Consider the following 17,623-nt stretch of genomic DNA (forward strand, 5'->3'; position numbering starts at 1 on the left):
TTGCTAAGAGCGACGTTAAGCAACTAACGGCGACTAACGGGACCGGGTGGTCAGGCACGCTGACTTGGTTGATGCACGTCATCGTATCGACGCTCATGATGGTAATCACTGGATTGTCTGGTCATATAGCTGGAATATTGCTAAGTGCGGCGTTAACAAACAAACAAACATGATTACATTGTCCCAGACCGCCTCCGTGGTCTAGTGGTAGAGCGTCCGCCCGGAGAGCGGAAGGTCCGGGGTTCGATCCCCGGCCGCGTCATACCAAAAGACGTTAAAAGATGGTACTTGTTGTTACCCTGTCTGGCGCTCGGCATTCAGGGGCTAAAACAAGAATTGTTCGGCTCGGAGTCAGTATACTGTGTCTGAGTGGGGTATTCATGTTAAACTGCGGCATGGTATCTCAGTGAGCTAGCACTATAAATCGGCATTAGTCCGGACTAGTACAAGCAGCCTCACACATACATACACGTGCATGCACGTCGCTATATAAGTGCAATAATCTTGGACGCGACGTGAAACCCCATTTCACCTCACCTCACATTGTCCCAACCTTGCAAGATTCCTGCTTGTATTATTTCCTTGGTTTCTTGCTTCGTTTCATGTCTCGTTGAACGCCTTGACGGAGGCACGGGTGGCCCAGTCGTCTAAGGCGCCACAATTCGCTATGCAGGGTTGCGTCCCTTGGACGCGCCAAAAATCAAGCTCCTTCCCAGCGCGTGACACCTTCGTTACACTCTCAGTAACATCGCTGCCACCAGTGTGGGCGCGGCCATTTCAAGAATCTTGAAATTTGCCCTCCAACCCCATATGTAGTAACGTTTATACTTTTGTTTATGTCTTTGGGAATGCCATCATATTTCAATTTGAAAAGGTTTACGACTGACCATGTTTTCCAGATGAATTTACTTTGTTGTTTTGATAATTAGATTGGTTCGAGATTGCAGACTAACGGAAAATCAACCAACTTCTCCCTTACATTCTTACTATATAAATAACACGATAGTTTTAATGAAACAGAAATTCAAATTGACAAACGAAGAAAGTAATTTTAGCAGCGATAAGTGTATTCGGCGTCACGACAGTCGTCACTTGTTTGTAAACATAACGGTCATTCGGTTGCGAGTTCAACTCCAAGCATGGTTGTGGCCACCTATTCACAGTGGGGAGTTTTGACTGGTCGCAGCGATAGTATAGAGAGCTCCGGGAACGTACTATCGCTGTGAGGAGCTTGCGCCAAAAAGCTATGATCGTGGGTTCGAATCCCAGTTTCAAGATATGTCAGCACCATACCCGTGCATCACTTTGGGTTTTCCCCCTAAGTTAAGCCGTGATAGAATTGGAACATTGTTCAAAGAGGCGTTAAAACCAAATTCACCCACTCCTTGATACCTTATTTCATGTCATGTATCGTTGAAACGCCTAAACATATTCATCCTACTTTTTCAATGAAGATATTCGTACCATGCCAATTATATTGTAACGGAATCTATAGATAGGGCAAGACATGCTTAGCGTTTCGCGAACGCCTGGTGTCAATATTTACAGTGATCATGAGTGTTCATATAAGTTCCGTTATCTTTGTCCTTTTTCCTTTTGTATTATCGTTTATTGTTTACGACAATGTATAACCAAGTAGCATCGGTGGGTTTTCGTTAAAACAAATATGACTATAAAACGACCTTGGAACAGTTGTTATTGATGGCATTTGTCTTCTGGTAGTTTGGTATTAATCTCGCTAATTGTTTTATTAGCCTCAACAAGAATCATCAGTGTCTTCTCATTTGCCAATCCTCTGAGAAGAAACTAGGCGTGGTGGCTAATTAATCAATAACATACCGTTGGCTGCATTCTTTTGTCCGGACATGACTTGGGATAATTCATTATAATTGAAAATTATCGCCTAATTGGTTATTTGGAAACAAATTGTAGGCTGAAGAGAAAGGGTTTTCTGTCCGAGGCCAACAATTGTGACACGGAACCATTAATAATATTCATGTCCTTTTTGTACAAGGATAAAAGGAAAACAAGAAAGATGGAAAAAGACATTCATCGCTTAACAAACACACTAATATGTTTGAAGGTGATAACGATTTGTTTAAGTCAACAACTGCAACCGAATAATTGATAATAATATCCTTAATACCGTAATTTGTGTTATAGTGATTTGTGTGAGATTGTAGTGTGTAATATGTATTACGATGACGAAAATAAGGGCTTTTTTGCAATATCTTGAAAAATTTAAATATGATTCGTGATGTTTGCAATGTTTTATAATAAGTGAGTGTGTGAGTGAGTAAGGTGAAATGCGGTTGAACGTTGCTTCCCTTAAATAGCGACGCGCATGCACGTGTGTGTGTGTGTGTGTGTGTGTGTGTGTGTGTGTGTGTGTGTGTGCGTGCGTGCGTGCGTGCGTGCGTGCGTGCGTGCGTGCGTGCGTGTGTGTGTGTGTGTGTGTGTGTGTGTGTGTGTGTGTGTGTGTGTGTGTGTGTGTGTGTGTGTGTGTGTGTGTCTCCTTGAACTAGTACGACCTAATCCCGATTTTATACTGCGAGCCTACTGAGATACCATAAACATCCCACTCAGACACAGTATACCAGCGGATACCAGTCCTTGTTTTGGCCCCTTTATGCCGAGTGCCAGGCAAGGTAACAACAAGTACCATATTTAACGTCTTTTGGTATGACGAGGCAAGGGTTAGAACTCCGACCTTCCGCTCTCCGGACGCTTTTCCACTGGACCACGGAGATGGGCTGTAAGAGAATGAGCGAGGGTTCTACACCACACTCGAATTCCAGGTTTTTCACGGAGGACGGTAATTAAAACTAACGAGCCTTGTTCAGGAAAACCAGTTACTCCGCCATGATAGCACTACGTTATCCGGTGTCAGACGTTGCAGCCACTCGATCTTCAACTTAACTCGTGTGACAAGCACCTCGTGAGTGAGTGAGTGAGTGAGTGAGTTGGGTTTAACGCCGCTTTTTAACAGTATTCCAGTTATATCGCGGCGTGTCAGCTTAATGTGGAAGGAAAGCCCGAAGTGATGCAGGTCTCAGACGTTTACCACTTTGGTGAAACCCACGAGCACGGGTATGGTGCTGACAAACCTAGAAACATAATCGGGGCGAACCGGGATTCGAACCCACGATCATAGGTTTCTGGCGTGCCCAAGGGACGCAACTCTGCACAGCGAATCGCGGCGCCTTAGACGACTGGGCCACCCGTGCCCCCAGCACCTCGTGAAGGTCCGGGTTGGAACTGATCTTCGGCAACTCATGCTTGTCATAAGAGGCGACTGACGGGATCGGGTGGTCTGACTCGCTGTCTTGGTTAAGCATGTCATCGTATCCCTATTGCGTAGATTGGTGATCATGATGTCAGTCACTGGATGGTCTGGCCCATACTCGATTATTTACAGACAGACGTCACATGGCGGTTCCACAAAAAAGGAAGAATGGGGTCCATGGAGCCTACTTTTGATGCCGTGGGATTCACATGTAGGTCAACAAAATAAGTTAATGGCAGAACGAACACTGCTTTTCATTACATGTGTTCTCATAGTTATTTCCATGAGTATGTATTTGGAAGAGATTTGATATCGGATATTTCGCGCGACACAGGAGGCCCAGTCGTCAAAGGCGTCGCAATTTGCACGCCAAAAACCTATCGTCGTGGGTCCGAACCCCGGTTCGACCTGATTATACTATATTTGTCAGCACCATACCCTTGCTCGTGGGTTTCAGCAAAGTGGTAAACGTCTGAGACATGCATCACTGCCACAACCGCCTTCATACATTAAGCTGGCACGCCGTGATATTACTGAAATACTGTTAAAAGCTGCGTAAAACCACTCACTCATCCACGACACGACACAAACAGTAAATGATATAAAAGTCATCAAAGTTTCGTTGTACCCTTGTTATCCTTCTTAACAAGACGATATATTTGCAATTTGTGAGGTATGCTTTTAAATTATACAAATACGTCAATTGTAATTGGCTTGAAAATAGGTCAAACATCAGAGAGTTTCTTGAAAGAATTTATTATATGATTCGAACTAATAGAATTCTTCATGTTACATCATTCCATCAATCGTTTCGTTTACGCATCGCTATTTTGCTGGAGATTGCAGAAGGTTCACTGCTTCCTTTCTCCTCTCAAGGGTAAGATGTGCGAATATGCATTGAAGATGCAACTCATCACTCAAACTCCGCATCTCTCGCAGACGTAGCTCGTCTGCGTACATATTTGCAGTTGGCATAGGTCAGACCGATAGATGATTATTCTTCATTCGGTCATATTTTTAGAATCTTCCAAATTAAAGAACTTCCCTGAAAAATATTCATCTGCCAGCCCCGTCCAGACAGTAATTATATTATTCAAACTGTGATAGGGATACTGAGAATCAATGAGGTATTTGATGTAAAACATATATACATACGGAGTGGTCTGTCTTGGTCCCCAGGAAAGTTGTGTCATATATATTTATCCTGCTCTTCTTTCAGCGATTCGTTTTATCATGGCCAATATGTTCCGTATTGACTAGATTTGTAAACGTAACGTGTATGTGTTAGTCTGACTTTGTGTGTGTGTCTGTGTGTTTCTGTTTGTGTCTGTGTTTGTGTGTGTGTCTGTGTGCGTGATTGTCTGTGTGTTTGTGTTTGTGTGTCTATGTGCGTGATTGTCTGTGTGTGTCTGTGTTTGTGTGTGTGTGTGTGTCTCTGTGAGCGTGTGTGTGTGTTAGTCTGACTTTGTGTGTGTGTCTGTGTGTTTCTGTTTGTGTCTGTGTTTGTGTGTGTGTCTGTGTGCGTGACTGTGTGTGTGTTAGTCTGACTTTGTGTGTGTGTCTGTGTGTTTCTGTTTGTGTCTGTGTTTGTGTGTGTGTCTGTGTGCGTGATTGTCTGTGTGTTTGTGTTTGTGTGTCTATGTGCGTGATTGTCTGTGTGTGTCTGTGTTTGTGTGTGTCTCTGTGAGCGTGTGTGTGTGTTAGTCTGACTTTGTGTGTGTGTCTGTGTGTTTCTGTTTGTATCTGTGTTTGTGTGTTTTTTTGTGTATGTGACTATCTGTGTGCGTGTCTGTGTTTGTGTGTGTGTCTTTGTGCGTGATTGTCTGTGTGTGTTTGTGTGTGTCTGTGTGCGTGACTGTCTGTGTGTTAGTCTGACTGTCTGTGTGTGTCTGTGTGTTTCTGTTTGTGTCTGTGTTTGTGACTGTGTCCAGCTGTGTGCGTGTCTGTGTTTATGTGTGTGTCTGTGCCTGTGGATATGTGTGTGTGTGGAGGGGGGGGGGGGGGGGGATGTGTGTTAGTGTGTGTATTTACGAACATAGAGGGGCGAGAAACTCATTTACACTGACTTTTCTATCGGTCTCATTTACTAGTTTACAGCTAATATTAATAGTACAGTGGTGATGGGTGGCCCAATGGTCAAAGGCGCCAACACCCTGTGTACGTACCAATATATTCGTGAGTTCGAATCCCACATTCACTCCCATAATTAACCTTAATTCATCAGTTAGTGCTTTCAAGAGAAGTTACTTTAATATTTTGAATACCTCTGTCAACTAATTAATTGTCTTGAGTCGATCATAAACATATGTTCACAATATAGTCGGAATCTTACACTCTACTCTGCTTGTAGCAGAAAGTTCTTCTGAACATGGAAAGGGATTTGTCGCTTTTATTTACATGATGTTTACTTCACTTCAAAGACACAGTGACGGAAATTCGTGACACTCTGTCCACCGCCAGACACGCAATTCATTAGCACATCGCCAGTAGGCTGTTTCCCTTCTAATAACACCGGGGACGTTCGTGTCATCGGTGTACTTGAGCCGTGTCAATGTGAGAGATGCATAGTCCCTAGGGATTTCATTCTCCATCGCCAAATGCTCATTGTAATTCCGACTGACTGGAGATCGAGTTCTTACAATGTGTTACTTGGTTGGTGTATCATCGTACCTCATCCGAGATGGTCGTTGTTCATCATATCCACCCCTTGTTTGTCTGGTCCAGAGTCAACTAGTTACAGGCTGACATCGTATGAATGGAATATGACCGACCACAGTGCCTGCCACAGTGTCACACGACCTATGTCATAACATATATTGCTTGCCCGTGACACATGGCCTATGTCATGACCTACATTGCCTGCCAGTGACACATGGCCTATAGCCTGTCCTACTTTGCCGGCTATAGTGAGACACGACCCATGTCATGACCTATATTGCCTGCCAGTGACACATGGCCTATATCCTGTCCTACATCGCCTGCTATAGTGACCCATGTCATGACCTATTTCATGACCTATACTGTCTGCTACAGTGCCCTACATTGGCTGCTATATATATGTTAAATACGACCTGCATGTATGTCATGACCTACGTTACCCGCTACAGTGTTTCACGACCTCATCCATGCCTACAATGGTTGCTACAGTGTCATATGATCTATGTCATGTCGTACGTTGTCTGCCAGAGTGTCACGTGACCTCCTACATGCCTACATTGTCTGATACAGTGTCACATGATCTGCTACAGTCCTACATTGTCTGATACATTGTCACATGCCTTGCTACAGTTCTACATTGTCTGATACAGTGTCACATGACCTACTACATGCCTACATTGTGTGATACAGTCTCCCATAACCTGCTACATGCCTACATTGTCTGATGCATCGTCAACTGACCCACTACATCCCTACAATGTTTGATACAGTGTCATATGACCTACTACATCCCTAAATTGTCTGATACAGACTCACATAACCTTCTACATGCCCACATTTCCTGCCACAGACTCACATAACCTTCTACATGCCCACATTTCCTGCCACAGACTCACATAACCTTCTACATGCCCACATTTCCTGCCACAGACTCACATAACTTTCTACATGCCCACATTTCCTGCCACAGACTCACATAACCTTCCACATGCCCACATTTCCTGCCACAGACTCACATAACCCTCTACATGCCCACATTGCCTGCTGCAGTATCACACGCCGTATGTATTCTGTTTGCAGATGGCGGAGAGACGGGGAACGGATCCTCAAGAGCAAGTACATGCTTCTCACCGTAGTGCTCTTCTGTGTCACTGACTGTGCCCTTGTCCTCGGAGAGCTCATACTTGACCTTCATAAGGTCAAAGGTAAAGGTCATCCATCTTACATCAATATGAATATTAATTCCATGAATATCTTATTTCAGATGCTACCCCTGTTCATTACAATTCCACCCGTGAAGATCCGGGGTAGAATAGGTCTTCAGCAACCCATGCTTGCCGTGAGAGGCGACTAGGCTTGTCGTAAAAGGCGACTAAGGGGATCGGGTGGTCAGGCTCGCTGACTTGGTTGATGCATGTCATCGATCCCAATTGCGTGGATCGATGCTCATAATATCAATCACTGGATTGTTTGGTCCAGACTCGATTATTTACAGACCGCCGTCATATAGCTGGAATATTGCGGCGTTAAACAACAAACCAACCAACCAATCATTACAATTCCTTTAATCCTTTACTACAAAACACCCAGTGATCGACAACAAAGTGACGTCAATGTGAAGAAGCGTCTTAGTGTATTGCAAAATGGAGTTAGAAAAAACACTGATGTCCTAATGATCGACCCTACTGGTGTTATGTATGGTCCGATGGGAAAGATTACCAATCACGTTGTTAAAAGCAGTTTTTCACAACTTACAGTCAAGCACTGTGTTCACACGATTTTATGCCCAAGGAACAGATACGTTTACTGGAGGACCTGATGATGGGGGTGAGGGGGTTGAGGTTGTCATAAATATTTCAAACTAGCCTCGATAACATGATTGTTTTGTATTGATTTCTCTATTATGTGTAGTATATTCCATGATTTTGTTTGAGTCACGCAAATGTTCATCAAGTCATGTCTGAGAAAGTGCAAAAACATGAATTTGGAAATTGAACACAACCTTCTTATGTAATTGGCGTCTCCATTGAAGGAAACTGTTCCTTCATTTGTGCTTAAGTAAGATTGATGTTCCGCCGGTGGTCGGGTTTATTGGACACGTGTATCGCCATTTGAGCCGGGGCAGCGTTCTTAGAGCTGCGTAAACTATATACTTTAATTTAGGTTACACGGCTGGCTCAATGGTGTAGGGAGTTAAGACCTTTTATCGTGGCCAGGATCCGCTAAAAGTGGGTTCAACTCCCCGATTCGCCATAAAATTTCCATTGGCCTGACAGCCCCAAACCCGTACGCGTGTGTTTCACCAGCGTCTTTATGACGTTCGTACACGACTCTCATCTCAATATTGACCCGTGAAGATTCCGGGGTAGAATAGGTCTTCAGCAACCCCTACTTGCCGTAAAAGGTGACTCTGCTTGTCGTAAAAGGAGACCGGGTGGTCAGGCTCGCTGACTTGGTTGATGCATGTCATCGATCCCAATTGCGTGGATCGATGCTCATGATATCAATCACTGGATTGTCTGGTCCAGACTCGATTATTTACAAACCGCCGTCATATAGCTGGAATATTGCTGAGTGCGGCGTTAAACAACCAACCAACCAACCAATCATCCCAATATTAAGCTGACATGTCATGTAATATTGAAAAATTATTTTCAAAGGCAACGTTTAACAAAATTCAATCATTCACCATTTTATCGTGAATTTGTAAAATACTCGATTTTGATTGGTCACATTGGAGGTTTCAAATCGCAATAACCACCTCGCGTTCTGTTCCAAGCGTAGCACGGTGAAATATACAGGAAACATATCTCTTCATTGAAAACAGAGTATGTTTATCTCGTAAATAATAACAAATTATATCATTAATATCAGTCATTTTATATACTTCATTTATAGGATTGAAGTCTTACACGAATATAAGTAGACATTGGTTCGTCCCCAGGATAAGCAACCAGAATTTGTCATTAAGTTTGCAAAGGGCGTTGGTGTTTGGTTATTGACGTAAAGCAATTTTATTGGCATGAAATCTTAGAAGACATACAAGTGCATAAGGGCATATATCATTCCAACAAATTAGCTTGTCTTCAATGTTTGTTGTGATACATGCATCTATTCTTCCTCGACGTCATCCCACTCTATTAAGTAAATTATCGTTGTCGCTTTTATTTAGCAATCGGTAAGGATGTAATTAGATGTACTCGGGGGAATGATTTACTGTAAATCTTGAAATTAAAGCGAGCGTGAAATAAATGCGAAAAATGACTATCAAAAATAAGACGGCCTCACTTCACACTTTGGACAGCGGAAATACCAACTTGAATATAATCACAAATACGGTTTATTGAGCAGCAGTTGTAACAAGTATATTATAACAATGTCATTTCAAGGGCATATTGGGCTTATCACAGCACCAAGATTAGGAGTGAGTGAGTATGGTTTTACGCCGCTTTTAGCAATATTCCAGCAATATCACGGCGGGGGACACCAGAAATGGCCTTCACACATTGTACCCATGTCGGGAATCGAACCCGGGTCTTCGGCGTGACGACCGAGATTTGAAGTTTTCAATAATTCAGAATGAGATTTTCCTTGTGTTCTGCACGTTTTGTCGTCATAAGGTCTGAACTTGCGGGGCTTCATTAAGCTCTCTACAACATAACGCTCATCATCGTACAAATACAATTAAATACTGTGTCTTTGCACTGGTTTAAAGGCACTATGCTTCTCGGAACTCGTTTCGTGTGCAACAAAAACTCAATGTTCATTGAGGGTGGTGTTATTGTTTTGACGTCCTTCGCCAACATCGACAACTATATTTTAGCTAAATTGCAATCCGACAAACAGCAAGTCACCATCGACCATTAACTAAAATTATAATGTTTGCATAGCTGCCAGTTAAACCTTAATGCATGTATTGATGATATAATGTGTGTATTGATCAGTAAAGGACAATAATACTTCATATTCTTTGGCCAAGCGTAAAGGGAAAATAATGAAGGAGTCTTTTTGCCCAGAATATTCTTTGTTGTGTCTTCATCTATGCTTTCTGTGGAGTTCTACGTTTTCCATCATACAATTGATTTACCCATTTGGCGCTAGCTATTTGGTGTCGACTCGGGCACAAAGTTTTGAAAAATCTATAGGCTGTTCAATCAGAATTCATTGTTTAGACGCCTAGGTTACGAGACCGGCTTGTTAATTGCTTCTAGATAGTTTCTACACTGTCTTGTTTCTGATTCGAGTGTTTATTGGCTTCCAGGAGGCATAGGAATTATGGAATTACAGAGCAGAATGATTCAGCAGGAACAATAGACAGAGCTTAAACGCCAGTGTAAATATTCTGATCAATGTTTCTTTTCATAAGGAATAACATTGCTTCTAGCTGTAAGAACTCACGCGAACTATTTCCTCAGATGTGCGATTTCACTTGTTCCTATTTGAAATGTGTCTGATTTATTCATTTGTGCACGAAGAACCACGTTGCCTTCTTCTACCTTTCACATTGATATTTCAGAGGTGTTATTGTATGGTACCAAGTCACGAATGACGCTTTGTGTCAGGACAGTTGAAACGATATTTTTTCAAAAAGTGTTTTGTGTTGAAGCCTTGTTTGCCAATCAATTTATTGGGAATTTCACTGAAGCTGTGAACAAGGTAGAGATCTTTCGCAATTTACGTGTGCCGTTTGTTATGGCAATAAGTTAAAACGATTGACATCCACGCAGTAACATATCGATGTTATATCATAGGAGACAATCGTGCGCTGCCCAGTATTGAGAAACTCCAATTACCTTCAGCGACGTTTTTGTCGATGATGCACAAGAATGTAATAATCGAGTTAACAGGGCTTCGATACAAACGTCACATTACTGAACATGCTTGTGATTAATGTGTTTATTGCTCATAAATGGAATAAAGAATTAAACTTAGAACTTTACAAGAGAGCCAGCATTTAAATCTCTTTGATCAATTGTATGAATACTACGACACATTGGGGACATGTACTTGTATGCGTTCTCATCTCACAAATTTCTTCCTCTTATTCGATATATGTCGCTGATCGACTCATCAGACATCCGAACAAAGGGAGACGCTATAACCATGTGTAACGTCGACTTAAACAATATTTCAAGAGGCTGGAGTTCGAGTATATGAGATGTCACTTCAAACACATTTTATTTCTGGTGTCCCCCACCGTGATATTGCTGTAATATTGCTAAAAGAGGCGTAAAATCATACTCACTCACTCAAACAAACTTAACGAAAAATGCGTGAAGACATATATTCAATATGACCCATGTTGGTTGCAGGAACTATAATATATTTTAAATGGAATGGTGGTTCGCCTAGTCTTAGACTGTGTCGAGTAGTGTTCCGTTGTCGTGACAATATCCGCTGGTTCAATTACTACTTTCACCCGAGTGTGTTCCTTTTTCTGTCAGCAATATTCACAAGATCGAGGGTTGGGTTTGTTTTTGTTTGTTTTTGTTTGTTGTTGTTTTGTTGTTTTTGGGGGTGTTTGTTTGTTTTGTTTTGTTGTTTTTGTATTGTTTTTGTTTTGTTTTTCTTTTGTTTGTTTGATTGTTTGTTGTTGTTTTTGTTGTTTTGTTGTTGTTTTTAGTGGGGTTTTTTGTTTGTTTTTTATTTTGTTTTTTTGTGTGTGTTTTTTTGTTTTGTTTTGTTTGGGGTTTTTTGGGGGGTATTCCTCTATCACCTGCATCAATTGCGGCATTCCATCCTCACACACACACACACACACACACACACACACACACACACACACACACACACACACACACACACACACACACACACACACACACACACACACACACACACACATACATACATACATACATACATACATACCGAAATCACAACTTAATACTAAACGGCTCTAAATCAACTCACTCACCCAGCTATTCACTGTAAAACATAACGCATGCTGTTCACGATACCAAATATTTTTCTTCGCATGGCCTACCTTACGTGCTTTAATTAAAGGCGGTAGGTAGCCGAGTGGTTATAGCATCCGCTCGTAACCCCAGAGGTCCAGGTTCGACTCCCCACCTAGGCACAATGTGTAAACCAGTTTCCGACGATCTCAGCCATGATATGGCTGAAATATTGCTAAAAGCGGTGTAAAACAACATTCACTTAAATCATTAGTGTAATCTTTATTGGTCTTGGATTATGGTGGATCACACTTGTCCAATTTAACAAATATCCTGGTTAACGAATAATGTTGAAACAGCAATGTCCCTGTATATAAAAGTAAACATTCCCAGCAGTACCCCTCCCGATGCCGAATGTCCAGATTAACAGGTTTTGGATTAACGAAGTTTCATTATATTCCATGATTATATCAAATGATCACCTATTATAAGTTGTTATTCTAATCCGTTTGATTGCTTAGCAATCGTCATATATCCCTCCTTACTGCTGAAATTGGTAGGGATTAAGTGATAAGGGCTTAATAACTTTATTAAGGTACACAAATAACTCCCTTGAACAATCTGTAGCCCAATATAGTCGCAAGGTTATTAGTATTGACCAAACAAGTGACTATGCCATGTTTGAAACAACAATAAACATCAAACCATAGGTGTTGTTTATTTCCATGCAGTTGATAATGAATAACGGTATCTGCAATACAAGTGTTTATGGAGTACCTCTGTCCTGAATGTGAGAACTGACACATCCCTACTAACATCAAACAGAATCACGGCGTTCCTAAACCGACGCTGACGTCAACTGTTGATGCGATTACGTCAACGACTGCGACTTGCACATCTCGTGTTGCATGTCGTGGAACAGCAGGCCGTTAATAACACTACAGTGTCAGGACATAATCTTCCCAGAGTTAAGTGAGCCAAATAAATCGAGCTGAAAGATTGTCGGGCTTTGTACGAATAAGTCGCCATAGCTTACAAGTTGCTAACGAATCGAAACTAAAAATATTATGAGTATTTATTATCACATAGCTCAAGAGTGGATGTGTAAGTTATGCAAAATTTAACAAAAAACATAAGCGATTAGTTATTTAAATTAATATTTATTTTTGTATTTTTTCAAATGTGGCGTTACACTCCGCCGCTGGTAATACATCCTGCATGCAATGCCACAATACATTGTACAAGATGGCGAAAGTATCGTTCCATTTTTATTACTGTCAATTTAGGATCATGTGATGGTTCTATATCAAGCGGTTGAGACTTCTGTGGAAATTTTGGTAAAACTTTTCATTAAATCGATCTGCTCTTCCATTGTGGAACTAGTTTGGAGAGTTGACACTTTCAATCCAGATTGCAATTTCTGGAAGAGTATAGAAGTATTCTATTTCTGAATGAAATGTATCATCCTCTTTCAAGTCCCGCGCAATCGTCTTGAGATTGTAATTCTTATAGGGCCATGTTAAGAAACTCTGATTTATTTATCGATTAGTTTTGTCTTGTTATCGATTACTGTCACACTGCGCCCAAACGGATATTGCCCCGATGGTAGTATTCCACCGGGTTGTACCAACGAGCGCACTGCACAAACTAGGAAACACGGCAATAAGCGTGAATCGTCATATACTTCTTCTGTGAACGAACAATTCCAGTAATTCCTGTTTGGTTTGATTGGAGAATCGATCTTGACGACTGTTGACCTGTGTATTATGACTCTGGCCCCAACGATGAATTATTGAAACCCCATACTGAGAAGGCTTTCGGGTTCACACGCAACTTGGGCATTCTTACCCCTTAAAAACTTTCATCGTTCCGATCAAGACTTTCTTATAACTTCGAAAGAAATATCATCCACTCGAACCGAGAAGAGAGGCATCTTCGGATCTCTGTTTTGCCGACTATATATCCCCGACCGGGGGGGGGGGGGGGGGGGGGCAGTGATGTGTTCTGGAGAACGTATTGCATTAGGTTTATCATTGTTTGTGACTCAGTAGAAGGCGGTCTGGGATCGAACTCCAGACCTTCCCCGCTCCGGGAGGACGCTCTACCAGTAGACCACGGAGGCGGTCACAAATACTAACACGTGGATCGGGTGACTTCATGGGTCTATGTGGTTCCATATGACACCATGTGACCCCATGTTTCCATGACTCCACGTGACTCCATGGCTCCATGTGACGCCATATGATTCCATGTGACCCCTTGTCACCATGGCTCCATGTGACTTCATATGGCTCCACGTGACCCCATGTTTCCATGGCTCCATGTGACTCTATGTGACCCCTTGTCACCATGGCTCCATGTGACTCCATGTGACCCCATGGCTCCATGTGATTCCATATGACTCCATGTGGCCCCATGTTTCCATCACTCATTGACATTCCATGGCTCCATGTGACTCCGTAACTCCATCACTCTATGTGACTCCTTGACTCCATCACTCTATGTGACTCCGTAACTCCATCACTCTATGTGACTCCGTAACTCCATCACTCTATGTGACTCCGTAACTCCATCACTCTATGTGACTCCGTAACTACATCACTCTATGTGACTCCGTAACTACATCACTCTATGTGACTCCGTAACTCCATCACTCTATGTGACTCCGTAACTCCATCACTCTATGTGACTCCGTAACTCCATCACTCTATGTGACTCCGTAACTCCATCACTCTATGTGACTCCGTAACTCCATCACTCAATGTGACTCCGTAACTCCATCACTCTATGTGACTCCGTAACTCCATCACTCTATGTGACTCCGTAACTCCATCACTCTATGTGACTCCGTAACTCCATCACTCAATGTGACTCCGTAACTCCATCACTCTATGTGACTCCGTAACTCCATCACTCAATGTGACTCCGTAACTCCATCACTCTATGTGACTCCGTAACTCCATCACTCTATGTGACTCCGTAACTCCATCACTCTATGTGACTCCGTAACTCCATCACTCTATGTGACTCCGTAACTCCATCACTCTATGTGACTCCGTAACTCCATCACTCTATGTGACTCCGTAACTCCATCACTCTATGTGACTCCATAACTCCATCACTCTATGTGACTCCGTAACTCCATCACTCTATGTGACTCCGTAACTCCATCACTCTATGTGACTCCGTAACTCCATCACTCTATGTGACTCCGTAACTCCATCACTCAATGTGACTCCGTAACTCCATCACTCTATGTGACTCCGTAACTCCATCACTCTATGTGACTCCTTGACTCCATGCGACGTATTTCATATATTGTATGACTACTTCGACACATCGATGTAATGTGCCTGTATATATTTACCTCACACATCACTTAATACTGTATTATTCTATATTTGTTGCTCATCGACTAATCAGACATGCGGACCAAAATGAAAGATGCCATGACCGTCAAATAAAGTCGTAAGAGACAATACTTCGAGACACTAAGTCCGAGTTAATTAGATGTCAGTTCAAAAACATAATGAAGATGTGGGCATTGATAAGGCCTAAGTTAACTATGGTGTTTCTTGGAAAACAGGGATTATTTTAATAAATAAAATGGTGGTTCGCCCAGTTTCAGACTAGGTTTTGGTGTGTTCTTGAAGTTATACGGCGTCATTGATCGTAGAATTGAAGGTTACTCTGAACTCTACATATCCATACCTCATCGTGTGGTGCATTACGCATGAGCAGTAAGACGGCACGTGTTGGTAGGGTGAATAGAGTGTCATGCAGCCTTTAGCAATATCCCAGTCATATCAAGGCAGGTGAAACCGAAAATGGGCGTTATACATTGCACCAATCTGGGGAATCGAAATCGTGTCTTCAGCGTAACGAGTCAACGCCTTTACCACTCGGCCACCCAACTACCTATAAGAGGTAAAATGTACTATGAATTCCAGGTCGTAAGCTTAATGCTTCGCCATATTCCAGAAAAGAAAGCCTTCTGGTGGACGTTTGTGAACAATTCAAAAGGCCGCACTCACGTCTGTATGATAAACCCTTATGTTTCTGCTTAAGAAGGGGCCACGGGTGGCCAAGTCGTCAGTGTGCAGAGGTGCGTCCCTTGGGCGCGCCAGAAACCTATGATTGTGGGTTCGAATCCCGGTTCGCCCTGATAGTGTTTCTAGTTTTGTCAGCACCATGCCCGTGCTCGTGGGTTTTATCAAAGTGGTAAACGTCTAAGACCTGCATCACTTCGGGCTTTCTTCCAACATTAAGTTGACACGTCGTGAAAATAAATGAAATTCTGTTCAACAGCGTTCAACCCAACTCACTCACCCACTGTTAAGGGGCAGGGTGGCCAAAAGGTCTGAGCGCCACAATTCGCTATGACGAGTTACCAGGATGCGCTGATTCATTGCGGAGCTTTAAGCACCATCCATTGTCTGCCAGTACCAAACAAATGATAATGGGTTTCACTAAAAGTGGTCAACGTCCACGACCTGCAATACATCGAGTTTCCACTGACATGTAGTGATATACAGTAAACAATGTTTATAACGAACACGCTTATAACGAACTGACGGATATAACGAACTGTTTTTTGGCCCCGTCCATTTGCTGTAGTTATGCTGTATATGTGCTTATAACGAACTATGGTTATTACCAACTAAAATTAGCGGTCCCTTTAATCGTTATAACCGTAGTTTACTGTAACCGAATTATTGTTCAAACGACGTTAAAACGGCGATAATATTTATGTATAAACAGACACTGGGAGAGCAAAAATAAAAGGATTTTGTTATACATAATGAATCACTTGCGTGTGAAGTGTCACGTATAAGGCAACTACTCTTCATTCGAAAACAGACAAGAAAAACAGCAGGTCAATGTACAAACACCAAGTACCCCTTGATGACCACGTTTCGGGACATCTCACAAGGAAGACAAAATAATGATTTATTCCAACGAGCTAAAAAGACTGTTAGGTACGTTTTTCACGCAAATTCCTATAATTATTTCGGGGATGGAACCCCAGCCACCTTGTTCCTTCAACCGTTATTTCCGGACCGCGGTGTCTATAATAAAATGGGAATGGATCGCCGTGTAAACTGTCTCCACTAATCAACTTATTACCTTCCGAAGAGTCAGTCAAGGCGATAATTTCATTAAGAAATGTGATAAATTTACGTATTGTTTAAACCTAGACTTGATGTCTCTGCAGATGTTGCGTGCTATTGTGCCGACAATTGGATTATGTTGCGTGAATATTTCATGGTCTCATCCTAATGTCACGTGCAGAACAAAGCAGACGACAAGAAGTTGCCCATGTGTCTCAATCATTTACCAGACTGACACCAAACTCATCTAAGAAACGGGTGTGTGGTTTGCATTACTTATTAACATTCCATCGCCTCTTATGGCCATAGCCACGGTCAGTAATTACAGCCAGCTGGCCAGGTGTGAGTGATCAGCTATTGACTTCCCATCATGCACGCATTTCTCACACTTGTCCGGTTTTCGTTCCCTTGCACCAAATCCGACATCCAGCCTTGGTTTGAAGTTTACAGTTTCACATTGTTGTTTCTAATTTGAGTCCTGGTTACTTTTTTTCGTGCTCTTTGATGAATATACCTCGGAGTATATACCTGAAATAAACTCTGTGTTTCCTTAAACCATTGAACCAAACATGTTCGAATGCTTGAATATATATTGTAAAATGGGCCTGTGGCCTGATTTACTGAAATAAACCACTACCATCGCTTAAACCATTGAAGTCACCATGGCGATT

General features: G+C 42.2%; 1 protein-coding gene across 3 annotated transcripts in view; it reads left to right on the forward strand.

Annotated features, from left to right (window-relative positions):
- LOC124146914 overlaps positions 1-17,623 on the forward strand; it is a 160,414-nt gene that overhangs the window by 81,918 nt on the left and 60,873 nt on the right. For all 3 annotated transcript variants that reach the window (XM_046517472.2, XM_046517473.2, XM_046517474.2), the window contains one exon: positions 7,025-7,149. In XM_046517472.2, the coding sequence (XP_046373428.1) occupies positions 7,025-7,149 (125 nt within the window). The remainder of the gene's footprint in view (positions 1-7,024; positions 7,150-17,623) is intronic.

This window comes from Haliotis rufescens, unplaced genomic scaffold, assembly GCF_023055435.1.
Source record: "Haliotis rufescens isolate VD_foot unplaced genomic scaffold, xgHalRufe1.0.p SCAF_85, whole genome shotgun sequence".
Classification (NCBI taxonomy): Eukaryota; Metazoa; Mollusca; class Gastropoda; order Lepetellida; family Haliotidae; genus Haliotis; species Haliotis rufescens.